At 40.5% G+C, this 27,365-nt stretch overlaps 1 protein-coding gene across 1 annotated transcript in view; it reads left to right on the forward strand.

The window, feature by feature from the left end:
- Positions 1–6,910: 6,910 nt before the first annotated feature.
- Positions 6,911–27,365, forward strand: part of CDH17 (cadherin 17) — a 70,281-nt gene continuing 49,826 nt past the window's right edge. Inside the window, 4 exon segments of the mRNA XM_047782851.1 lie at positions 6,911–6,981; positions 12,895–12,993; positions 23,305–23,439; positions 24,303–24,441. Coding sequence (XP_047638807.1) covers positions 6,931–6,981; positions 12,895–12,993; positions 23,305–23,439; positions 24,303–24,441 — 424 coding nt within the window. The 5' untranslated portion in view covers positions 6,911–6,930.

Here is a 27,365-nt window from a genome sequence, read left to right on the forward strand (position 1 = left end):
TATATACATCAATTATATAAATTAATAAATTTATATAATTTATATAAATATATTCATATAATAAATATGTAAATAAATAATATATAATAAATATATAAATATATAAATGTCTATAATTTATATAAATTTTATAAATTTAAATTAAATATAAATTTAATTATAAATCAATTATATCAATTATATAAACAATGATATAAATTTAAAATATTTTAAGAGGAGCCATCTACCCCTCCCATGAGCCTATTTCCTCGCCCGTGAACATATTGATTAAATAAATAATCACCCCCAATTTTGCATATGCATAAATCCAGACTTTCATATGCTGAAAGGTTGGCATATTTTCATTGCATAGTCTAGTGAAAGAAGAAAGTGCTGACATTTCTGTGTGTGTAGGGTGGGAAGGGGGCAATCCACCCTTCCTTTCCTTCCTTTCTTATTCCTTGTCAGTCTGAAGTGCAAGGCAGCAGCCCAGATTTTATGCCTCCCTCTTTGTTTCTAGCTTATTAATGGCCACTTTAATTGGATCCCTAATTTGCTATGAGTGCAAATTGGTCAGATCCTCCTGTGGTTTTTTCCTAAATCTTAAGAGATGTAATTCTTACAGAGATGTATGTATCAGGGATTTGTGAGTGAGACCACAAAGATGGGCATGATTGAGCTGAACATTTCTTGATGAAGAATGGTGTGAGCAAGTTTTTAATCTGATCTTTATTCATATCTGGCCTTGCTGTGTAATTTATGCCACTCTTAGCAATATACAATGCGGAGGTGAACTAAATGGCACCCAGGATATTTGGCACTGTTTGGTCCTGGGGGTTTTATGAATTCTAGTCACATTCTTTCCTGTCGACATTACCTGTGATAGTTGAAACAAATTTTGCAGCTGTCTCCTCCTGTCCCTTCTTTGTTTCAACCTCAGAGCATGGTGAATTATTTTACTTCAAAGCCTTTAATATATATATATTTTTTCTTTTGAGAGCCACACCTGCTGCAAAGGGAAGTTCCCAGGCTAGGGGTTGAATCAAAGCTGCAACTGCCACCCTACACCACAGCCATAGCAACACTGGATCCTTAACCCACTGAGCAATGCCAGAGTTTGAACTTGCATCCTCATGGGTAATAACTGGGTTCATTACCACTGAGCCACAGTGGGAACTCCCAATACGTGTATGTGTTTTTTTTTTTTTAAACCAAAAAAGATGAGTGATGACTGATTCTCTTTGGGTTTTGCCTATCACTTAGCTTTTTGTAAGTGGGGGGAAAAAATCAATGATTGTGTATTGATTTACTTGTGGGTTTTGAGAACTGAGACCTAGAAATTCCCTATCCTTACTCAGATAAATGGGGAAATGACAGGAGTATCCAAAAATGCCTCTTGGAGGCACTGGAGCCCAGCAGGAGCTTGGAGCAGACTTTCTGTGATGCCATGGGCACTGCATATATAACTGAACAAAGCCTCATTGGAGGCCACCTCTATCTGGGATGACAGCGTCTTTGTCAGTCAAAACTAGAGTTCCTTGATATATTAGTTTGCTAGGACTGCTTTAACAAAGCACCACAGCCAGAGTGGCTTAAGCAACAGAAATTTATTGTTTCACAGCTCTGGAGGCTGGAAGTCCAAAATCAAGGTGTCTACAGGGTTGGTTCTCTGAGGGCCATGAGGTTTGGTATGAAGCCTCTCCCCTTGGCTTACAGGGGCCGTCTTTCCCTACATGTCTTCATACTGTCTTTCCTCTGTGTGTGTCTCTGTGTCCAAATTTCCTCTTTCCATGAGGACACCAATCTATTGGATTAGGGCCCACCCTTATGATGTCATTCTGCCTTCAGTATCTCCAGAAAGACCCCGGCTCCAAATCAGATGACATTCTCTGGTACTTGAGAGTTAGGACTCCAACATGAATTTTGTGTGTGGGGCAGACATTATTCAACCCATAACACTTGGCTTGATTAAAAAGTAAGAGATGCCTGAGGTGAAGGTCAGAGGGGAAATGAGAAGGAGAGATGGTACAACACAGAAATAGATGTGCCCTAGGAGCTAAATCTAGGCTGACAGTCCTCTGGGAAGGTGGAGTCATGTCAGCATCAGAAGAGGAAGAGCAGCCATGGAGTGAAAAAAGCAAACAAACCTTTGGAAGTTTTGGAAAGATATGTAACAGATTAAGTGATCCTAGATGTCTTATTTGTGAGAATATCTGTGCTTTCAGAGGGGGAATAATGTATGAATAAGCACCTAGGTGTGAACTGAGCCAGACAATGTGATCTTGGACAAGTCTTATAACTGCTTTGACTCTTAACCTTTTTTTTTTTCAAGAGTTTCTTTACTTTGATTCTCAACTTTTGATTTTTGATTTATAAGAGACAAATTTTAACAGTACCTGTTTCACAGGGTTCTTAAGAAAAATCAATAAGATACTTCATATTAAAAAAAATCTCATCATGTACTGAGACAAAGGGCTTCCAGTACAGGTGAGCTGCCTTTGTGTTGTTATTCTGGCTGGACACAGATTCAGGGCATGGAGAACTTTCCGTGTTTTCTGGGCTGTGTCAAATTCAATGAAGGTATCAGCCCTAAGCAGCAAGGCCAACAGCCCTGGTTCCATATTTGTAAATGATCCACGGTGAAGGCAAGCGGTGGTGGCTTTTTAAAACTCCCCCCACCCTTCAAACCTTTGACCTTTGTTGCTAAGGATGTACTCGGCCTCTCAGATAGTTGCCATAGAAACCGTGTGAATTTAGTCTTTGTACCTGAGGGAAACCCTGACAAATAGCAAAAATCCCCAGCAGATGGTTGGATCAAGTATTTCAGGTAGTTCAGATAAAATGTCACTGAATTATCTGGAAATCTACTCCAATCTGTTTCCAAGTAGGGTTTATGAAATAATCTATCAAGTGTCTATGGCGTGGTGGTTTTAGGCAATTTCAGTTATAAACATGGTTTCCCTCCAGCGTCATTATGATCCAGGATGTGATACTCATTGGAGAAATTATGTCCATGCAAAGAGGAAATACAGACAAGGCTTGTTTGAGAGGCCGAAGTTCTCTTCTGGCATAATCCTAGCAGTGGTGTAGTTTGCCCTGAATCATTCAGACAAAGGCTTTGCCTCTTCACTTCACTGACTGTGAAGATGTCACTGTGAAGTCTGCTTCTTGATTATCCTCCTAACCAGGGCCATCGAAAGCTGGGAATTGTGACAGATGTCCTGTATGACACTGTTTAAAGTTCAGACTAAGCAAACTTGGGTGGCAGAAGGAATTTTTATTTGACAAACACTCTTCAAAATATTAACTTATCGAGTCCCATAACTCTCAAAGGTAGGTAATATTATTATCCTTGCTTTACAAATGAGTAGGCATGAGTCAGTGGAGGAGCCAGGATCCAAGCCAGACAGACTAATAACCACATCGTGTGATAGATTTGTCTACAAAGAAATCACGGGACCCTAGGCATGGGAGCAGAACACAATTACTTCCGTTGCTCACCGGAAATGTGTCTGTGAGGGATGAAACTAAATGTAAATGACAAAATAAAGGATGAGTGCATTGCTAACTTTACTTTTTAGGTTCCATTAAAGCACCCCAGACCATGGCCTGTGTGAGCATTTGACTAAAGTGAAGCATTTATTTTATTTTTATTTGCTTTTCTGTCATTCAAATTATATGTCTTTGGAAGATTGAAAGTGCTAAAAAAAAATCACTTCAAGGAGAGGTGATGTATATCAACCAGTTCTTATTTACTAAGCATAAATCTGTTAGTGTATTTAAAAGAGAAATAATCCTTTCGTCAACAATAAAAATGTGTTGTTTTGCATCAAAATAAATGTTTAAATCTTAAATTAGTTTCCTTAAACATTTTCTGTTATTCTGAACACTCTTATAGATTGGACAAAGCATAGGATATGAATGTTAGACATTCATAAATGTTTTAGATTTTAACCAACATCTACTGAGAGCTTAATATATACAAGCCATGGCAGCTGTGAGCAATTAAAAAAATTTTTTTTAAAGTAAGGCCTCATCTGGAAGGATTTTGTTTTCTAGTAGAAGCAGAAACAGAGGCATATAAATAAACAATGAAAAAATAAAATAAAATACAGGCCAGAGGGGCTTTAAGAGGAAGATGCTTCCAGCTGGAAATCAGAGAGGAGGTAGGTTCTAGCACCATGAAGCAGACCCTGTACTCCTTATTTTGTTATCACAGTTCCTAGCTCAGGATCTGGCACATAATAAATCTTTTTACAATTTGGCGACTTTAAAATAAATGAATGGTCCTAGATGGAAAGGAATGAATAAAAGTGGAGGTGAGAAGGATAATTTCAATCTGGTTTAATGCAGCAAATAGCAATTGTCATTTACTCCAGGTGGGGCCCTATGCCGGGTGGGGAGAACAGCAAGTGCCGAAGCCTGGAGACAAGGAAGCTAGGTGCAAAGTCCATGGGGTGCTAGGCATTACTGGGTGTGGGGAGGGAGTGGGAGATAGGCTGGAAGAGCAAATTGGGACAAGTATTGGAAAGATCTGGTGTGCCGAAGGGTTTGAGGAGAAAGATCCTAAATGTGTCATTATAGTCTCTACTTTTACTTTTCCTAAGCAAATATTGATTGATGGCTGATCATGTTCATTTTGCTAATAAAAAAAGACTTGTTAGACTTAAGAATACAGATTTATTCATTTAGATGTATTTCACATTGCAATCGTCTAGAACCTGGGATTGCCATTTGTTTCTGTGTGTTTCCAAACCACATAAGCATTCTAAAGTAGCAAAAAATGTCTTGTATGTGTTTAAGAGAAGGAGCCAATCCTAAAATGATGTTTGGACACAGAGACCAAATGGATTCTGTTGCAAAAGCTCATTTCTAAACATTCACAGAATTTACAGATCTAACTCACTGAGAGTTTTAGTCACAGGTTTTATTTAAAACAGCAGTAGATCCTTGGGACAAGTTGCTTAAGCAAGTTTAACTTATAACTTCATTTAGAGCAAGTGGCTTCATTTATAGCAAGTACGAAGAATATGTACATTTTGCATATCTCTACATCTCTATGCCTGCCTCTGTGTCTCTTCAGCTATCACACTCTATAGGGTTACAGCAAAAAGAATCTAAAGAGGTTTTGGACTTTGACATCTGACAGATCTGGTTGGAAGCAAGGCAAATGTCACTTCATAGCTTTAAGCAAATGGCTTAACTTTGAACCTCAATTTCCTTATGTAAAAAATAAGAATAACATTTCCTAACTCATTACGTCTGTGGGATACTCCTGAGAGTACATATTTATGACTGAGCAACTGCTCTGTATTTTCCCTTTGAGGAAACTGAGGCACAGAGAGGTTAAGTAGTATAGCTGAGACCACACAGCTAATGAAATGCAGAGCTGGGTTTCCAATCCAGACTCTGACGCAGAGTTTACCTTTTGTACCTCTGTCATTCTGTTTGTAAAGGCTTCTTTACTAATTTACCATATAGGTGATGCTTAATAAATGTTCATTTCTTTTTTTTTTTTTTTGGACATACCTGTGGCATGCAGAGGTTCCCAGGGATCAAACCCAATGGCACAGCATCGACAATGCCAGAACCTTAACGTCTCGAGCCACCAGGGAACGCCAATATTCATTTCTATCTTTATCTCCCAGGGTATTTGTGACACTAAAATGAGATAGTACTTTGATCTTTTCAAAGTTCAAATATAAGCTATCCAAAAGTAAGGAATTAAGTAATTTCAGGGTCTAAATTTTTAGAGTGGCTAGAATTTTGTACATTTTATCTATTTGGATTATCTAGTGATATAAGTTTAGTGTAGAAACTTTAAAACATGAAGAAAAAGATGAAGTATGCCAAGATCATCCATAATTTCTAGAGACAATAAAATCATTGGAATTTTTATGAAGTGACTGCATTCTTCATTTCCTTGGCTTTTTGCTTTGTTTTAGAGTCCAATATTATGATAGGCAACAGCCCTGCTTTACAGGCCATGTGGAAAATTTATCTCAGCTCTTAAAATCAGTTGGGATGTGTCTTAGAGCAAAAGTTATAATTTCTATGAAATATGAAGACACAAGGAAAGAGGGAAAAATAATGTTGAAGAAGAGAAGAGGGGCAGAGTTTAGATTCTTTTTTTTTTTTTTCTTTTGGTCTTTTTAGGGCTGCACCCACAGCATATGGAAATTCCCAGGCTAGGGGTTGAATCAGAGCTGCAGCTGCCACCCTGCACGACAGCCACAGCAGCATGGGATCTGAGCCACGTCTACAACTTAACACCACAGCTCACAGCAACACCAGATCCTTTACCCACTGAGCGAGGCCAGGGATCAAAACCTGCGTCCTCATGGATACTCATCAGGTTATTACTGCTGAGCCACAGAACTCCCAGAGTTTGTATTCTTACTGGGTTGCTTCTGGAGTAATAAGAAGTACATTTTCCCTCTGATTTAGTGCATAGTTAGCAACAAGGTTTTGAAGAGCAAAGAGGTGGCTGGAGAGGTCTTTGAATGAAGGATTGTGAACCTTCTTGAGTTTTTCCTGCTTGAAGAATCTCGTAAATTTGCAGCTTTAAAACAGAACCACTCAAATTTTAGTACCTGCTTATTTTGGCATGGGCCAAAACTTATCTCCGTCATCCATATAATGAGTGAAAATTACACTTACTGCCAATCATTTAAGACTCTTCAATGGAGAAGACTATAATAAAGTAAAGCAGTTATTAAAGAAATGGAATTGCCACAAGTTCGTTTCGGGATGTTGACTTGTGATGGCTGTGGATAAGGTATCATTAAGCTTCTAGAGGATCAAGCTGTTCCACAGAAGATGCCATTATACCAGGCTTATACCTGAATATCGTCCAATGATCCTTTCTGCTTGGAAAGACGTGGTTTTAACAGCCTGGGAAGTAATCAAGTTATCTCTGGTTTATTCACAGGAGTTTGAATAAAGAAAACTATGACGATGCAAGCCCGACTGGACTGCTTGTGTCTCCTGACACTTTACTTGGTAAGAGAAGAGAATGTTCTGTATTTATTTAGCACAATATTTCTCATCATCCTTCTACCCTGTGCCAAGGAAGCAATGGCTATCATCACTTAAAAAAAAAAGTCTATCAAAATTAACTCATTGTGTACGAAGGACACATAGTTTACTCCAATGGGCTATTTTTTTTTTTTTGTCTTTTTGCCATTTCTTGGGCCGCTCCCGCGGCATATGGAGGTTCCCAGGCTAGGGGTCACCAGCCTACGCCAGAGCCACAGCAACGCGGGATCCGAGCCGCGTCTGCAACCTACACCACAGCTCACGGCAACGCCGGATCGTTAACCCACTGAGCAAGGGCAGGGACCGAACCCGCAACCTCATGGTTCCTAGTCGGATTCGTTAACCACTGCGCCACGACGGGAACTCCCCAGTGGGCTATTTTTGATGAGATGGCTACAAGTCATATGTCTAACCTTCAACCAGGGAGGTGCTTCCTCCTCAGCTCTTAAAAGCAGATGCCACTTCACAGGCAAGGTTTTCAAATATCCATCAGCCTTAGACCTTCGCATGCAGCTCAGGGAATCTGGAAAGAAAAATGTACTGATACAAGGGTTAATCTATGCCCCTTAATCTTGACTTTTTTTAAAAAAAAACTTTGACCATGAGAAATTACCACTGAAATGAAGAAAAGTATTTTCTCTATTTTCAACCCTGCTCTGCTTCTGTACTTTTCTTCCCATATATGGTTTGGAGTTTTCTGGCCAAATTTGTCCTTAGGTCACTTATTGAGCTAACCCTATCAGCTTAGAGGCTTCTAGAAGTTGGAGCTGGAGGGAACGTGGGGAGATCAGCCCTCGATCTGGGGTGGAGAGAGGAACACCATCTTGGCTTTCTTCAAGGGGCTCTTAAAGGGGCTTTCCACAAGGGGATCACTTGCCAATTTGTTGTATTATGAAGCAAGATTACAGAGAAACATTTGCTTTCCCCTTAGGAGGAATCTTCTAGATCCTCACACTGCTAATCTTGGTTCCTTTCTTCTAGGGAACATATAACATAACAACATAAAGCAACATATAACATATTGCATTTCAAGTTCTAGAGAGCTGCTGGAAGCTTACACAGTTCAACATATCTAGAGTGAAGTAAAGCCAAACTGGTAAACCCACCAGAGATTTCCTCTTGGTGGAGGGAAGCTGTGATTCTAACTTCAAGAGCAATATGCAACCTCACAGACCTCACAGGGCACAAAACTTGTCGCTAGGACTACAACTGGGTCAAACATCACTTGACTTCTCTTCCTGCCCTCTCAAATGTCCTTTGCTGTCAGTATTATCATAGAATGGTGGTGAGGTCAGGCCAAGGTTTGAACTTGGCACTGTCATTTACTGATGATAGGAATTTGGCTGAGTTACTAAGTGCGGAACCTCAGTTTTCTGCCCTGCGAAATGGGTCTAATAAGAGCGCTTATCGACAATTAAATGAGATAATGCATTAATAAAGCCCTTGGATCAGTGACTGGAACAGTTTAGGCACTTGATAAATATTAGCTCTTATTATGAATACTTTTTTTTTTTTTTTTTGCTTTTTAGAGCCAAATGTGCAGCATATGGAAGTTCCCAGGAAGGAGTCAAATTGGAGCTATAGCTGCCAACCTACATCGTAGCCACAGCAATGCCAGATCCTTAACCCACTGAGTGAGGCCAGGGATCAAACCCATGTCCTCATGGATACTAGTCAGATTCTTAACTCCCTGAGCTGCAATGGAAACTCCTATTATGACCACATTTGAAATATTCGAAGTCTACACTCATATGTACCCTGACCTCCATGAGGAGGACGGGGTTTTAGTCATCTTTGCAGCCTCAGCATACAGCACAGTGCCAGGAACAAGGGTGAAATTAAATACGTAATTATGCACTTATATGAGGAAACAACAAATGAGATCTAAGAGGAGGGAAGATTCCATCATGATAATTTGGTATTAGCAGGCTCATTTGCTTCTTGTTTAAGACGGGGACACACATTTTTCTTCCCAGATAAAGGGTGAAAATAAGTTTTCCCTTTCCATGCTCTCATCCCAGTGGGGTTTCTATCTGGAGTAAGAAATACTGCCCAAATCACTGCTGGCAGCAAGCACCTTGCCCATGAGACAGCAGCATGCACCGCTGTCTCTGGGTGAAGGAGGGAGGCTGCGATCTGTGTGCTGGGACTTCAGGGGCGTTGGGAGGGAGCCATTTCTCTCCCGCCTCCACCTACTCCCCTTTTGTGAAGACTGGAAGTTTAGCTGGAGCTTCTTTCCTCCGGCATAAGGCTTTATTCAGTAGAGGTAGCAATTTAAAACGATTGCCCATCATTTATTCCATACTATGAGTGCCTCTCCTGTTCTTTTCTGAGAACTGGTTCTCATAGGGGTTGGAAAACACTGCAAGAGTATATCACAAGGGCACCAGAGAAAGAGTAAGTAAGTGATCCGGGGTTTGGGAGAGAGTGTTGAGTAGGGAAGCAAGGAAATCAATGAGAAACCAACTATTTTTGAGTTTTGCCTGAGATTGTGCTTCTTCTAGAAAGAAGAAGAATAAATACTATATACATATACAGATGCCTAAATAGTATATAATCCATGCAAAGAACTCTTGCTGGAAAGTACACTGAGGGGAGCTACCAGGCAGGCAGATTTGGCAATTGCATGTGGCCTTTGCTGGGCTGGAAGGCAGTGTAGCAACATGGCAGAGTTGGGGTCTGGTTGTCCAACAGAGCTGGTACCATCCCATTGCAGCACCAATTATCTGTGCCTCTGCTGTGGGACTTCTCTGGAGATATGTTCTCTGGAGGATCTGAAGAAATGATGTGTACCAAGGGTCTAGTTCTACAGCTGCCATCCAGGAAATACTCAAAAAACTCAGCTCCATTCTCTTTCTACCTTTCACCTCTTTGTGCAAGAGGGTGTTTTTTTCCCCAAATCTTTTCACGAGTTTCCACCATAGCATTCGTCTTAGTTCTGGCTGTATGGCTGGATGACTCATGATGCACACATGCATTTTGAAATCTTTATAGCTCAAATAGCCAGGTTAATGGCAGAGATTTGTTGCCCTGATAAGAGAACCCAACCCAACTTTGAACCTTGCAACTGAGACTTATCCTTTTTTTTTTTTATGTATGATAAATGAGCCAGCTTGTCCACCTAGGAAAAAAATGCAGGTTTGTGAGATCTGCCTGACTAATGTAGTTTTCCTGGAGATGCTGTCACTGATGTGATCAACTGAAAGATGGACAGCTTGCTGATCTGAGCAAGAAGTTGATGAAGGGAGTTTGCTGTGAAACAGTAGCCCTTGAAAAATCATTGCCCTCATGCTCTACCAGTCAGGGTGGTGACTGGACATTTGTACCCATTTCTTGTGCCCCGTCTTCCAGAGGAGCTGATGGAGCTGGAGAAGATGTGGAAAGAAGTGGAAGGGAAGAAGGGTCCCCAGAGGAAGACACACCTTGAAAGGAACTGATGAGCTAGAAGTCTATAAAATGATTGTGTCAATTAAGAATGCTTTTAGGGAGTTCCTATTGCAGTGCAGTGGAAACAAATCTAACTAGCATCCATGAGGATGTGGGTTTGATCCATGACCTTGCCTGGTGGGTCGGGGATCCCACATTGCCGTGAGCTGTGTTGTAGTTTGCAGATGTGGCTTGGATCCCGAGTTGCTGTGGCTGTGGTATAGTCTGGCAGCTGTAGCTTCGATTTGACCCCTAGCCTGGGAACTTCCATATGCCATGGGTGCGCCCCAAAAAGCAAAAAAAAAAAAAAAAAAAAAGAATGATATTAGCTGCAAGCAACTCTAGAAGAATGTCTCCAGTAAATAGGAGCTTTTTTTTTTTCTCAGATAACAAGATGCCTACAGTGGGCGGTCCTGGGCAGGTTTAGCAGTTCTCTGATGTTATTAGAGATTTGGGCTTCTTTCTCCTTGCTCTACCATTATTTGAGATGGTTTTGTGATGGCTGCCACAGCTACAGACAGGAGGTCCATTGTCTGAGTAAGAATAGCAGGGAAGGAAGAAGGGTGATGCCAGATACATCTGTCTTCTTTCATCAGGAAAAACAAGCTTGATGGGCACCATGCCCCTCCCTGCCCCCCAAGCAGACTTCACCTCTTGTTTCCTGAACCAGAACTGGGTCACGCGGCCACCCTCCTAGCTGCAAGGGAGTCTGGGAAAGAGCTCACTTGTCTTCCCAAGGAAGAGAGCTTGGTAATGGCCGAGGGTGGGCAGCCAACCCAAGGGCCCATCACAACTCTGAGGGAGAGGAGGCCAAGTTCCAAAATCCTCTGTGTTCTTGTTTGTTAATTTTGTTGTTGTTGGACAACCCAGATCAACGTAAGAATAAGTGAACCAAGGGATATAATACAAGATCTTTTCCTTATCATTTCAACCTAATTCTTTTTGGGTTTTCCCAGTGTTCGTAGAGCAAGAGTGCACTCTCTCTCCATAAAGAAATGGACAAAACGTTCTCTTCCCCCCAGTTCTTACTTCTTTGGTTTTACCTCCATTCCCCAAACCATTAACTTTCCACATCATACTTCTGATTCTAACCTATCCCATCCCTGATCCCCACCTCAAATAGGAAGAACTACTTGGGAGGGAGCAGAACCGCATTAGGTCTGGGTGCTGGATCCTGTGTTCCAGAGGGCACCCTCCATGGTGGGGTCTGGCTGGCTGTCCCTTCCTGCATGCCACCTGCTCCGCTCTGCCTTTGGTGACACAGTCATGATGGGAGACAAGGGATGGGAGGATGTGTCGCTGAATGCTCCGATCCTTCTGGGTTAGGAGTGCTGGGAATCACCATCCTGCACAGCCCCCGCTGCCAGCTTTCCCACCAGGCTGAATCGGCCACTTTGGCTCCCCCTGGTGGGTAGTGCAGAGTAGTGGCTAAGACGGCTGGATCTGGAGTGGAAGGTTGGAATCCTGCTTCTTCCACTTCCTGTGCCTCTCTGTGCCTCAGTCTCATCACCTGTGAAGTGGAGCTAGCAATAATAACTTACCCCATTAAGTTGTAGTCGGGACTGAATGTACTTAGGACAGAGCTCAGCATATATTAATTTAGCAAGTGTGAGCTCTTCTTACTGTTCCAGCCACCACTTGTTGCCCTTCCAGCTTGGACTTGGGTCTACTCCGGGAGGAGGGGTTGAGGGTGGCTGCTTGCCTGTCAAGTTCAGGGTCTTTGGATTTTAGAAATGTTGTAGGGCTACTGCTTGAAGTAAACATCTTTTGCTTTAAATTTTTTTCTACATGAGTATAAATTGCTAGTCAAATGTTAAAACAACAAGTTTTCTTAAAGTTACAGTTCAAATTTGGATTCGGATTTGCTAACATTTACCATGGAACAATGTGCCAAGCCAGCATTGTACTAAATGCATCTATTTATTTTCCCTCTTATAAATTCAGTGGCCTTTGAAGTGCCTGATTTCTAGGGTGCAGGAAATCTGCCGTGGATTTCCTTACACACTAATGCTAGCAGAGGGAAGGGGTTTTAAGAAGCTGGTGTAGAACCATGTAGAAGTTAAGGGCAGAGAGCCATTGTCAGAAGATCGTGAGCTTTCCTTCAGTTAGAGCCCAGTGTGTGTGGATTTTATTCTGGGCAAGTGGCTAAACTCTGTGAGCCTTATTTGTAACATGGGCATGTTAATTTCTCCCCACAGGGTGATGGCTTGAAAGGTTGAATGAGAAAAGCAATGCAAGGCTCTTAGCAAACCTTCTTGACATAGTGAGCCACTACAAATATTAGACCCCGTGCAGCCTGTTTGGACTAGATTTCACATTGTTTTGAGCCAGGATAGAATCTGAGGTTTTGTGTATTCATCCTAAAACCATAATAAAACCAGCAAGTGACACATACATTCATAGTAAATGGTGATGAAAATTTTCTTTTTCTTTCTTTCTTTTTGGAAACAGACAACTGGATACGGTCAAGAAGGAAAGTTTAGTGGACCCCTGAAACCCATGACATTTTCTATTTTTGAAGGTCAAGAACCGAGTCAAATCATATTCCAGGTAATAGCTGTTCTTCATCACTGTTATCTTGATTTTGCAGGCTCTCACACTGGACTTTTACTCCTTTATCTACAGTGCACCCGGAAATAAAACAGAGGCATAGCAGATCTCATTATCGAGAATGATTTCAGGGAGTTCCCATTGTGGCTCAGAGGAAATGAATCCGACTCGGATCCATGAGGATGTGGGTTCAATCCCTGGCCTCACTTAGTGGGTTGGGGATCCCACGTTGCTGTGGCTGTGGTGTAGGCTGGCAGCCGCAACTCCAATTCAACCCCTAGCCTGGGAACTTCCATATGCCAATGGATGTGGCCCTAAAAAAGAAAGAAAGAAAGAAAGAAAAGAGAATGATTTCAGAAGCTAAGTTAGACACAAAGATGAGTGACCTCGGTATTGGAAGACCTTCTACCCGACATCCTTGTTTGGACTCTTCCTCCATGGTGTCTGGGGCCAGTCCTCCATCCCTGGGGCGGGGACCTGGGTGCCTGTGGGCTCTGTCTCTCCCCCAGGATGGGAAGGGAACCAGTCTCTGGAGTGGGATGGCCATCTGAGCTTGTTCAACGAACTGGCTGTCTGAAACATTTGAAGATGTGGGTTTTCTGGAGTAGTGCTGGAATGGCCTGCCTTCCCCATCACCTCCCCTGAACCTACCTGTGAGCCCTCACCTATGGGTTGGTCTAGGCACACTGGGAAGCATCATCCTGTTTAACTAGTTAACTGAGAAAAGCATCAGATTGAGGTGTGGACTGTAAGGGTGAGGGTGGGGGCAAGAGACTTCAGTTGTAAAGGGCACTGAAGTAAGTAATTCTAGAAATGTGACAGGGAGAGGGAGAAAAACATACTCCTGCATTGACCAGAAATCCCCTGGGGAAGCCGGTCTGGCCTTGGAGTGGTTGAGGATGCGTTGATAAGCCTGGGGTCTGGGGCTGCCCATGATCCCTGACCCCATGCACTGGGGGAGGAGCGGAGGGTTACTAACCTTCCCTCCTTTCATACAACACAAGCAGAGGGTTACTAAACTACCACTTAAGGTGGATGCCTTCTGTGAACTGCAAGCATTTGCTTTGTTGGACAGCTCCCATCCACGGAGGAGAGACTGAAAGCTGTCTCATCCCACCTTCTCTCATTTGGCCCTAGGTGAGTGCAAAGGGCGCCATCGTAGGAGCTGGTGGGGGTGGACCTGTAACCCTGTCCGCCTCCTGGTTCTAGAGGCCTTGACTTCTCCAAGGGGAAGTCAGGCACTGAGGGAAGAGCAAATGCTTAGAGAACTGGAATCTGATAGCAAGAGAGGAGCATTCCAGCAAAGGCAGAGCCATGCGCTAGGAGAGGGCAGGCCATCCAGGGAGTCCTGGCAGAAGGCCAGGCTGCTTGGGGAGCAGAGAGCCTGGAGAAGAAGGTGGGTGAGGAAGCTGCAGACATCAGAAGGGCCCTGACTCCTGAGGCTCTTAGATTTCCTCCCCCAAACAATGCTCCTGAATCAAGTTTCCATTCAGGGCTACAAACTGGAGAGGTGGGGTGGGTAGGAAACTGGAGAGGGTGCAAGGAACTGATTGGGAGTCTATGGTGAGGGCCTACACCAGAGATAATGTGCTTGTTTACTAACTTTCTCTGCCTTGCCAGGGTGCACTTAGTTATAGATTTCTCACGTACCTTTAAAAATTTTTTTCGGTGTTCCTGTTGTGGCTCAGCAGGTTAAGAATCTGACTAGTTTCCATGAGGATGTGGGTTTGATCCCTGGCCTCGCTCAGTGGATTAAGGATCTAGTGTTACCACAAGCTGTGGCGTAGGGCTTAGATGTGGCTTGGATCTGGCATTGCCATGATCGTGGCAAAAATTTCTTTTCATTTGCGTCTTTTTTGTCAATTTAATTTTTATTTTCTATTGGGGTATAGTTGATTTATGATGCTGTGTTAGTTTCAGGTGTACAGCAAAGTGATTCTGTTATACATATACACATATGCACTCTTTTTCAGATTCAGTCCCCATATAGGTTATTACAGAATATTGATCATTTGTGTATTTCTATGCTCCATGAGCTGGTAAGAACCTTGTGGGCTGGGCATACATTTATCTTCTTTTATTTACTCTGTATGAAGCGCCTGCTGTTACAAGGTGCTATGCTGGGTACTGGGGACACAAGATGGGCCCAACCCCATCCAGCAAGCTCGTGGAATCATAGAAGGAGACTAACAAGTAAGCAGGCATGCAGTGAAGGGTTCTGATTGGAGTCTGATGGGATGCAGAGGGGACCAAATGCACGTGGAGAAAGGCTCATCATTTTAAATGAGGATGGTAGTGGGTGAACAGAAAAAGTTTCATTGACCCCTAAACTGAGTATTTAACATTGAAAAGGTGCTCACAGACACAGAGCAGGCCCTGAATATTGCATGGGAAAAAGCATGGGGGTATGCATTTAGCAAGGAAATGAAGTTTAGGGTGGGAGATGGTGTGCAGTCAAAGGTGAGGCTGCCAAGGTCAGGGAGTGGGGTTGTGGTGGGGTCTGGACTGGCTCCTTAACCTGTGGTAAGCTGCAGGGCACCATGGGAGAGTCAAAGAAGGTGTGAGGGAATTAGACTGTGTTTGTTCAGACCTACTCTGTGATCACTTAGAGCATATGATGAAGGCATGAGCCTCGAGGTGGGATGGCTCTTGGGAAATGTCAAATAGTGATTTGCCATAGACCAGTGGGAAGTGATGGAGGCCTGGATTAAGAAAGTGAAGGGGGAATGGAGAGAAGGAGATGGGTAGGATCAGCGTGAGGAAAGAAGTCACACCTGCTGCGATTGGTTACAGTGAGTGCGGCGTAATGTTTTCAAGGTTCATCCATATTATGGCAGGTATAGTACTTCATGTCTTTTTATGACTGAATCATATTCCTCTGCATGAATAACAACAGTTGCATATCCATTTATCATTTGATGGACATTTATGGTTGTATCAATAATGCTATTATGGCCATTCAATGACAATTTTTTTGTAAGGACATATGTTTCCAATTCTCTTGGATAGTTCCTATTGTGGCTCAGTGGTTAATGAATCCTACTAGGAACTATGAGGTGGCGGGTTTGATCCCTGGCCTTGCTCAGTGGGTTAAGGATCCTGTGTTGCCGTGAGCTGTGGTGTAAGCTACAGATGCAGCTCAGATCCCATGTTGCTGTGGCTCTGGTGAAGGCCGGCAGCTATAGTTCTGATTAGACCTCTGGCCTGGGAACCTCCATATGCCATGGGTGCGGCTCTAAAAAGCAATTCTCTTGGATATATGCCTAGGAGTGAAATTTATGGGTCATAGTTAATTCAATGTTTACCTTTTTAAAGAATTGCCAAACTGGTCTGCTAAACAACTGAGCCATTTTACATTCCCACCAGCACCATATGAGATTTCTGATTTCTCTGCATCTTTGTCAATGCCTGTTGTTATGTTTTTTTTTTTTATTGTAGCTATTCTAATGGAAGTAAAGTGGTATTTCTTTGGGGTTTTGATTTGCATTTCCCTAATGTTAAAGACTTTTCATGTGCTTATTGGATATTGGTATATATTTTTGGAAAAATATTCAAATTCTTTGCCTATTTTTAATTGGCATATTTGCCTTTTTGCTGTTGTTAAGAGCTCTTTTTTTTTTTTTGCCTTTTCTAGGGCTGCACCCACGGCATATGGAGGTTCCCAGGCTGGGGGTCTATTCAGAGCTGTAGCCACTGGCCTACACCAGAGCCACAGCAACGCGGGATCTGAGCCACGTCTGCGACCTACACCACAGCTCACGGCAATGCCGGACCCTTAACCCACTGAGCAAGGCCAGGGATCGAACCCGCTACCTCATATTTGCTAGTCGGATTCATTAACCACTGTGCCATGACGGGAACTCCAGAGCTCTTTATGTATTCTCCTTATCAGACACATGATTTGCAAATATTTTCTCCCCTTCTGTAGCTTATCTTTCATTTTCTTGATTGTGTCATTTGAAACAGAAAGGCTTTTAATTTTGGTGAAATTCAATTTATTTGTTTTCTTTTTGTTTGTGTTTTTGATATCATATCTAAAAAACTATTGCATCAATGTGACCAAAATTTATTGCCTATGTTTTCTTCTTAAAGTTTTATAGTTTTAGCTCTTACATTTATGCCTTTTATCTATTTTTAGTTAATTTTTGTGTATGGCGTGAGGTAGGGGGTCTAACTTTATTCTTTTGCATGTGGATATCTAGCACCATTTGTCGAAAACACTTTAAATTGTCTTAGTACCTTTGTCAGAAATTAATTGACTATAAATGCTGAAGTTTATTCCTGTAACCTGCTTTGATTCCATTGATCTATATGTCTATCCTTATACCAGTACCACACTCTCTAGAATACTGTAGATTTGCAATAAATTTTCCAGATTGTTTTGGCTATTCTGGGTCTCTTGCATTTCCCTATAAATTTTAGGATCAGTCTGTCAATTCTACAAATAAGACAAAACAAGACAAAAGTAATTTTGATAGGGATTTTGTTGAATCACTGTCTCCATTGGGGAATATTACTATCTTAACAATTTTCTTTCTTTTTTTTTTCTTTTTTGCTTTTTAGGGCTGCACCTGCAACATATGGAGGTTTCCAGTCTAGGAGTCCAATTGTAGCTACAGCTACCGGCCTTCACCACAGACATAGCAACATCAGATCCGAGCCATGTTTCGACCTACACCATAGCTCACAGCAATGCCAGATCCTAAACCTATTGAGCAAGGCCAGAGATCAAACCCACAACCTCGTGGTTCCTAGTCAGATTCATTTCTGCTGTGCCATGATGGGAACTCTACAATTTTCAATTTTTAGACATGGGATGTTTTTCCATTTGTTTAGATCTTTAATTTCCTTAAGCAATGTTTTATATTTTTCAGTTTTCAAATTTCTTGTTTCTTTGGTTAAATTTATCCTCATGTATGCTATTTTTTTGATTCTATTGTAAATGGAATTGTTTTCATTATTTTCAGATTTCTCCTTTACTAGTGTATAGAAATACAATTGATTTTTGTATATCCATCTTTTATCCTTCAACCTTACTGGGCTTATCAGCGGTAAAAGAAAAATATTAGATTCTTTAGGATTTTCCATATCTTAAAGAATCATATCATTTGTGAATAGAGATAGTTTTTTTCTTTCCAATCTGGATGACTTTTATTTCCTTCTGTTGTCTAGGATCTAAAGTACAATGTTATACGGAAATGACAAGATTGGGCATCATTTTCTTGTTCCTGATCATATGGGGAAAGATTTCAGTCTTTTACCATTAAGTATAATGTTAGCTGTGGGTTTTTCTTAGATGCCTTTTATCAGGTTAGGAAGTTACCTTCTATATAGTTTACTGCATTTTTTTAAATCATGAAAAGATGTTGGATTTTGTCAAATGATCTTTCTGCCTCTATTGAGAAATATCTGGTTTTATCTTGAGTCTGTTAAAATGAGGTAATAAATTAAATTGATTTTCATATGTTGAACAAGCCTTGTATGCTGGGATAAATTTCACTTGGTCATGACATATAATTCCCTTTTATATGTGGCTGGATTCAGCTTGCTAGTATTTTGTTGAAGACTTTTGCATCTATATTTATGAGATATTGGTCTGTGGTTATATTGTGTTTTTTTTTTTTTTTCTGATTTGCTTATGAGGTTGAAACTGCCCTCATAGAATAAGTTGGGAGGCATTTTGTGAAGGTTTGGTGTTAATCCTTCCTTACTTGTTCATTAGAATTCACCAGTGAAGTTATCTGATTCTGGGTTTTCTTTTGTGGGATTTTTTTGGATTACTAATTTAATCTCTTTACTTATTATAGTCTTATTCAGATTTTCTATTTATTCTTTGGTCAATTTTGGTAGTTTTTGTCTAAGAATTTATCCATTTCATCTAGGTTGTTGGATTTGTGGGGAAACAATTGTGTATTCTATTTAGTCCTTTTTATCTCTGCAAGGTTTGGTAGTGATGTCTTTTTTTACATTCCTCACTTCAGTTATTTGATTTTTGTCTCTCTTTCTTTCCTTGGTAAGTCTAGTTGAAGATTTGTCAATTTTGTTGATCTTTACAAAAAATATTTTTGGTTTTGTTGATTTTCTCCTTTGCTTTTGTATTCTCCATTACATTAATTTCCACTCTAATCTTTATTTCCTTCTGCTTGCTTTGGGTTAGTTTATTCATCTTTTTCTAGTTTCTAAAAGTAGATGATTACTTATTTGAGATTTTCTTCTTTTGTAGGCATTTACAGCTATAGATATCCCTACATATACTGTTTAAACTACATCCCATTAGGTTTGGCATGCTGTTTTCAATTTCATTCATCTCAAAGTATATTCTAAATTCCCCTTTGACCTATTGGTTATTAGATTATGTTGTTATATCCATATCTTTGTCATTTCCCAAATTTATTGCAGTTCTTGGTTTTTAATTTCATTCCATTGTGATCGGAGAACATATTTGTATGATTTTAATGCTTTAAAATTTATCGAGCCTTGTTTTTTGATCTATCATGCGATATGACCTGCAGAATGTTTCATGTACATTTCAGAAGAATGTGATGTGTCAAGACTTTTGATGATCAGAGTGTTCCGTAGAAGTCTATTAGCTTCTAGTAGGTTTATAGTGTTGTTCAATTTTGTATTTCCTTGCTGATCTTCTACTCGTTATATCCATAACTGGAAGTGAAGTTTTGAAGTCACCAACTATTATTATTCAATTGTATATTTTAAATTCATTCAGTTATGGCTTCATGTGTTTTGCCATCTATTTGAAGGTACATGTATATTTAAAACCATTGTAGTTTCTTGATGGATTTGCCCTTGTATCATTATAGAATGTCCTTTTTTTTTGTCTCTAGTAACAGTTTTTGTCTTAAAGTCTGTTTATCCTGATAGCTTAATTTCACCTTCATTTTGAAGAATAGTTTTGTTGGCTACACAATTCTTAGTTGGCAGTCTTTTTCTTTTCTTTTTTTTTTTTTTTGCCATTTCTTGGGCAGCTCCTGTGGCAGATGGAGGTTCCCAGCCTAGGGGTTGAATCGGAGCTGTAGCCACTGGCCTACACCAGAGCCACAGCAGCGTAGGATCTGAGCTGTGTCTGCAACCTACACCACGGCTCATGGCAATGCTGGATCCTCAACCCACTGAGCAAGGCCAAGGATTGAACCCACAACCTCATGGTTCCTAGTCAGATTCATTAACCACTGAGCCACAACGGGAACTCCAGCAATCTTTTTCTTTCAGCGCTTTGAACATGTCATTTCACTGTCTTCTGGACTCCATGAGAAATGAGCTGTTCAGTTTATTGAGGATCCCTGCACTTTCAAGATTCTCTTTTCATTTGTTTTGTGTTTGATTATGATGTGCCCAAGTTTGGGTCTCTTTGAGTTTACTGTGTTTTGAGTTTATTGAACTTCTTGGACACATAGATTAATGTTTTTCTCAAATTTGTGAACTTTTTGGTTAGTCTTTCTTCAAATAATCTTTCTGCCCTTTTAACTCTTTCCTTTCCTTCTATGACTCCCATTATGCCTGTGTTTGTTTGGCAATGCTCCATTGGTCTCCAGGATTCTATTAATATTTCTTTTTAATTTTTTTTCAAGGGTGACAATCTCAACTGATCTGTTATCAAGTTCACAAATTCTTTCTTCTGCTAGCTCAGGTTTACTGTTGGGCCCTTTGTAATGAATTTTTCATTTCAGTTACTATGCTTGTCAACTCTAGAATTTCTATTTCTTTAAAATAATTTCTATATTTTTATTTATATCCTCTATTTGGTGAGATATTTTTCTCATACAATTGTTCTTAAAGTTTACTTTAGTTAGTTAATCTGTTTAAAAAGGATAATTTAAAGTCTTATCTAGTAAATCTAACATCTGGGTTTCTTCAGGAGCAGTTTCTATTGACTGCTATTTTTTTTCTTTTCTTTTTTTTTTTTTTTTTAATGTATGGGTCTTACCAGCCTTTGCCAGTAGATTCTGTGTGTATGTTGGGCACACCTTCAAGGATGTGGCAAACAGTTTACATTTGTGCCTTAGCCTTTACTTCCTCCTTGCACAGAGCCTCAAGGTCAGTCAGAGGTGAGAGATTAGGGCCATCTAAGGTCTTTCTTGGACATGTGCAGAGCCCTACTTATGAACATGGCTTTTAGACTCCCAGAAATATACCAGAGGTTTTTGATTCCTGCCCCCCCCCCCCACATGTCCAGGGACACCTCATTCTCCAGATTTACCTTTTAAATTTTTTGGTTTGCTTCTTGTTTGCATCAGCTATTATCACTGCCTCAGGTAGCTGCAGTGTTAAGCATTTGCTGATGATTATTTTTAATTCCCCAGGAAAAAAATTGTTGCAGTGAGTGAGATTTGAGTCGGGTCAAATAAAGACAATCTACATGAGTAGGTGTTTCTAGGGAGCTTGCAGATAGGTTAGATAATAACAGTTCTTTGGGGATGGGACTTCTGGGAAACTCCATATCCCTTCTGTCTCCTTCATCGTACCATGGTTGTGAGGCGGTTCATTCTCAATAGCACTGTATATCTTGAGAAAGGATGATGGAATTAGGGCAAGTCAAAGTAACCCAAAGCTTGGTTCTTAATGATAGTCAGCAATTTTCTTTTTATTTTAAATTTAATTTTATTGAGGTATAGTTGATTTACAATGTTGTGTTAATTTCTGCTATATAGCAAAGTGATTCAGCCCATGCATGTACACATATCCATTCCCATATAGGTTATTACAGAACACAGGGATTTTCTTAAACATTCCTTGGACTTTTCAAGCATTTGATTAATTTCCAAGGTTCTGAAAAAGTTGGTATTTACAATTTTTGCCAGTTCTTCATGAATTTTATGGAGGGAAAGTGTTTTTTTTTTGGGGGGGGAGGTGCTGCTCCTGTGGCATATGGAAGTTTCCAGGCGAGGGATAAATTAGAGCTGCACCTGCGGTCTGTGCTGCAGCCACACCAACATGGGATCTGAGCTGCACCTGTAACCTACACCACAGCTTGTGGCAATGCTGGATTCTTAACCCACCGCGCAAGGGCATGGAATGAGTCTGCATCCTCTCAGACACTATGTTGTGTTCTTAACCTGCTGAGCCACAAGTGGAACTCTGAGGGAAAGATTTCTGTGAATCCTTACTCTACCTTTCCACTGATGTCTGGGCTTTTTATTTCAAGTGCAAAGTAATAATACTTCCATTTATTATATAAACAACATAATATCAACAAGCAAACACTCAAAAAAAAAACCTCCACCCACAATCTTACCCATTTAACACATTAACTGTTTTTTTTTTTTTTTAATTCCATTTCTTGCCCACTGACATGAATACTTTTGGTACTGTTACAATCATAGTCTAGATTTACTCTTATATTCTCCTCTTGGTACTTTATATCATATTGTTGTTTCTTTTGCTGCTTTGTAATTTATAGAATGAATATTTTAATGCTTAAAATTCTATCAATTTTATGTGTTATGTAATTCATTACCTTTCTTTTTGACCATTGAGGAGTTTTCAACTTTACCAGTATTATAAATAAGATTACTATAGCACAAGCATGCAGTTCATTGTTTCAAAGGTATTTCCTCAGGATAAGTTCTGTTTAGTATTGTTTGCTCTCAAAGGCTGAAAACATTTTATGTTTCAAGTTATTTCCAAAAGGATTATGCTAATTTATATTTTCATCAATAATATATATGTTTATTTATGTCCTTTATAACATTGGCTGTTAACGATTTTTAATTTGTAAATACATATAACATTAAAATTATTAATGAGGTTGAACAACTTTTATTTCTGCTTTATTTTATGTGAATTTTCTCTTCTTCTGGTCTTAAAATTACTATAGCTATCCCATATATAATCATTGATATTTTCATCACTTCTGAAAAAGTGAGATTGTCATATAGAATCTTGCCATTTAAAGCCACTTTCAAATTATTTTCCTTAATATTAAAATGTCTCAATCATTGTCACAATTTTTAGAAGTACTAAATGATGTCTTTTTTTTTTTAATCGTAGCAGTGAAGCTATCCTTCTTAATGTTTCCTAGTAGTTTTATACCTTTCAGATAGTCCCAGAAAAATCTCATGTAATTTAAAGTATCATTTAACTTTTGTCAATGTATTGAATTATGTCATATTTTTTTTCTTGAGGGAAATGTATATTTTGAGTGTTAAATTATTAGTGTTCAAGCAAACTTTTAGAATGCATCACTTTAAAAGCTTAAAACTTCTTATTTTAGTGATTGTGCAAATGAAAACATTACCTGAAATTGGTGACTTATTACAAATTCTACAACCTAATCTAATTTTTACTTTTCCCCAGTTTAAGGCTGATCCTCCTGCTGTGACTTTTGTACTAACTGGGGAGACAGATGGCATATTTCAGATACAACCAGATGGACTTCTGTATCACAACAAAACCCTGGACAGGGAAACAAGAGCGGTTCACAAACTCCAGGTGAACTAAGACCTGATGAAGGACACTTAACACCAACCTCTCTGAGCACCCTTCGTCCTGGAAGGATCACTGGCATCTTTATCCCTGGCATGGAACCCTGTTTCAGCATGCTTTGCAAACTTCATTTGTCCTTTCATTCTCTTATTTTTTTTTTTTTAACCAGCTAGAGAGGGATGTAGCAAATGTACCCTCGTCTCATTTTTAGGCTTTTTGACCAGAGTAACCCAATTTATATTAACAAGGCCTGACTGTGGCCATAGTAAGGCACCTGGATCAAAACCAAGTCAATACTTCTCTAATGTTTCGCTGGTATCTGCCTGAGCTCTGGACCCACAAAGAAGGCAGCATCAGTGCTAGACTGGAGCTCCTGTGGGCCTTGCAAGAAGCAGAGGTAACCAATGACTAAAGTCAGAGACTGACTAAAGAGATCCTCCTTCCTTAGTTTTCACAGGAATGGTAGAGAACTAATTGCAGGAAAAAAGAGCAAGCCAAAAGCTTTCTGTTGGTAACTTTTACTGCTGGCTTTGGAGGCGACCACTAAAATGCTTCTGTAACAGGACATGGCATTTCCATATCCTCAAGGGTCAAAGTTTTCTTATTTCATTCATTCCAACTATTTAGAAAAAAAAGCATGTCCAGTGTCCAGCACACTCCACTGCTGGAAACACAGTCATGATTATCTTGGTTTAATTGATAGAACTTCTATTTGAGCAGCTCCCAATCTGGGCTTTTATGGGTGTCTTTCTCCCCTGTGGTCACCAGGTTATTTGTTATTTGGGCTCTAATTCCCTTCAAGTGACTTTTGGGTGTGTGATATGAAGTCCAGACTCACCAAAGCGGTTTCCCTTTCCTTTCGACATCAGGTCTCAGCCCTGGATGCTCATGGCAACACAGTGGAGGGCCCAGTCCCCATCACCATAGAGGTGAAGGACATCAATGACAATCGGCCTACGTTTCTCCAGACGAACTATCAAGGCTCAGTCAGGCAGAATTCTCGCCCAGGTAACAGGCAAGGGGCAAATGTGTGCGGCTAACAGCGGTAGCTGTCATTCACTAAGCTCTTACTATCTTATTTAAATTTCGCAGTAGTCCCCTGGGATTTGTTTTATTATCCCCACCACTCTAGGGCACAATTTCTCAACCTTGGCACTGTTGACATCTTGGGTCTGATAATTCTTTTTTTTTTTTTTAATTAGGGGCTGTACTATGCATTATAAGGTGTTAGGCAGTGTCCCTCACATCAACACACCAGATTTCCCCTCCAAGTCACAATAGCAAAAGTATCTTCAGACATTGCTGAACATCCCCCGGGGAGGGGGGCAAAATCACCCCAGTTGAGAACCATTATTTTAGGGTGAAAATTTAGAATACCTTAGAGCTCTAGAATACTCTAGAACCCTCTGGAAAGATAAGCTTACTCTCTCACATCCTCCTTGGAATCCACTTTTTCTTGGTCACTGCTGGCTCCTAGTTCTTTTTCTTCTCTTACCTCCAGCTCCTAGCTATGGCTCCTCCCTTTGCTGTTCTCTTACCTTTCATTTCCATAAAAGTCCCTCATCAAGGCACGGGTGTGTGCTGCAGGCTCTACTGAAGATGTAGAGGCATGAGGTGCAGCATGTCAAAACAGTGTACAAAATAAACACGAGTATTAGACTTTGGGTTCTCAGAAAGACTCTTGGCCATTTCCATCATCCCACTGTCAAATTTCCTTCTGTGTTGCTTAATCTTCTCTCTCACTCCTCAATGCCACTTCCAATAACTCAGGAAGAATATTCTTTCCACTTTATTTATTTATTTATTGGTTTGTTTTGTTTTGTTTTGTTTAGGGCTGCACCTGAGGCATATGGAGGTTCCCAGGCTAGGGGTCCAATCGGAACTACAGCTGCTGGCCTACACCACAGCCACAACAATGCAGGATTCAAGTCACGTCTGCGACCTATACTACAGCTCATGGCAACACCAAGTCCTTAACCCACGCTTGCCAGGCCAGGGATAGAACCTGCAACCTCATGGTTCCTAGTCAGATTCATTTCCTCTGTACCCCAATGGGAACTCCTCCGTCCACTTTATTATGTGGAGTAAGTTCATGTGTCTCTGTCCCTGAGGTTACATACTAAAGGCTCATTACTGAACTCTGCTAGGTAAAAATCTTCTAAGTTTTATCCTTTTTCTCTTCACTAATAGCATCTTCTAGATCAGCGGTTCTCAAGTTTTTTGGATTCAGGGCTCCTGTATTCTTGTGAAAACTACTATGGACTCCAAAGAACCTTTGGATTTGGGGACTCTATCCAGTGGTGTGCTGGTGAATTTTAATAGCTGTCTATTTAGGGGTGGGGAACCCTGATTTGTAGCATTTTCCTTCTCTTTTCTTTCTCTCTCTCTCTTTTTTTTTTTTGCTTTTTACAGCCACACCTGCAGCATATAGAAGTTCCCAGGCTAGGGGTCAAATTAGAGCTGCAGCTACCGGCCTACTCCACAGCCACAGCAATGTGGGATCTGAGCCACATCTGTGACCTAGAACACAGCTCATGGCAACACTGGAAACTTAACCCACTGAGCAAAATCAGGGATAGAACCCGCATCGTGGTGGATACTGGTTGAGTTCGCTTCTTCAGAGCCACAATGGGAACTCCCAGCATTTGTCAATTTCTGTGCTATAAATACTCCCACCACAACCTATTTTAAGCTACCAATGGTGTTAACAATTGTCTCACAAAATTTCCAGAAATTCAACTGGTTCTCAAGAGCTGGCTCCAGTACATCTTTGGTTATATCTGTCAATATTTATCATATTTGAAATTAAAACTGAGAAATTAAAAATATTTGTTTTGTAGTTGATTTAAAATAATAAGCATATTTTAAATTTTTAAAGCTTTTTTCTTTCAGTTTTATTGAAATATAATTGACACGGAGTTCCCGTCATGGCTCAGTGGTTAACAAATCCGACTAGGAACCATGAGGTTGCGGGTTTGATCCCTGGCCTCGCTCAGTGGGTTAAGGATCTGGTGTTGCCGTGAGCTCTGGTGTAGGTCGCAGACGCGGCTTGTATCTGGAGTTGCTGTGGCTCTGGTGTAGGCTAGCAGCTACAGCTCCGATTAGACCCCTAGTCTGGGAACCTCCATATGCCGCAAGTGCGGCCCTAAAAAGACAAAAAAAAAAAAGAAAGAAAGAAATATAATTGACATACAGCACTACATAAATGTAAGGTGGACAGCATGATTTGACTTATATACATCATGAAATGATTATCACAGTAAGTTTAGTGTACATAAAAGAAAAAAAAGCATTTTTTCCCTGTGGTGAGAACTCTTAGGATTTATTCTCTAACAACTTTAATATATGTCATACAGCTCTGTTAATTACAAAATCATGTTGTACATTACCTCTCTAGTATTTATAAGTTTGTATCTTTTTTGGGGGGAGGGATGCTGGCCCATGGCAGGCAGAAGTTCCTGGGCCAGGGATCAAACCCTCACCTCACCAGTAACCCAAGCCACAGAGGTGACAATGTCAGATTCTTAGACCACTGAGCCATCTGGGAACTCCAAGTTTGTATCTTTTGACCATCTTCAACCAATTCCTCCTCCCTCTACCTCCACCTCTGGTAACCACAAATATGATCTCTTTTTTCTTTTTCTTTTTTTTTAATTTAATTTTTTCAGCTGTACCTAGGGCACATTGAAGTTCCTGAGCCAGGGATCAAACCTGCACCAGAGCAGTGACCCAAGCCACTGCAGTGACATCAGATCCTTAACCTGTTGCACCACAGGAGAACTCCTGATCTCTTTTTCTATGAGTTTGTTTTAAGTATGGTCAACTTACCATGCTATGTTAATTCCTGGCGCACAACGTAGTGATCTGATATTTTTTTACATTACAAAATGACCATCAACTGTTTTAGCTTATGTACCTCTACCTAGAGCAGA

The sequence above is a fragment of the Phacochoerus africanus genome, chromosome 6 (assembly GCF_016906955.1).
Source record: "Phacochoerus africanus isolate WHEZ1 chromosome 6, ROS_Pafr_v1, whole genome shotgun sequence".
In the NCBI taxonomy this organism is placed as follows: Eukaryota; Metazoa; Chordata; class Mammalia; order Artiodactyla; family Suidae; genus Phacochoerus; species Phacochoerus africanus.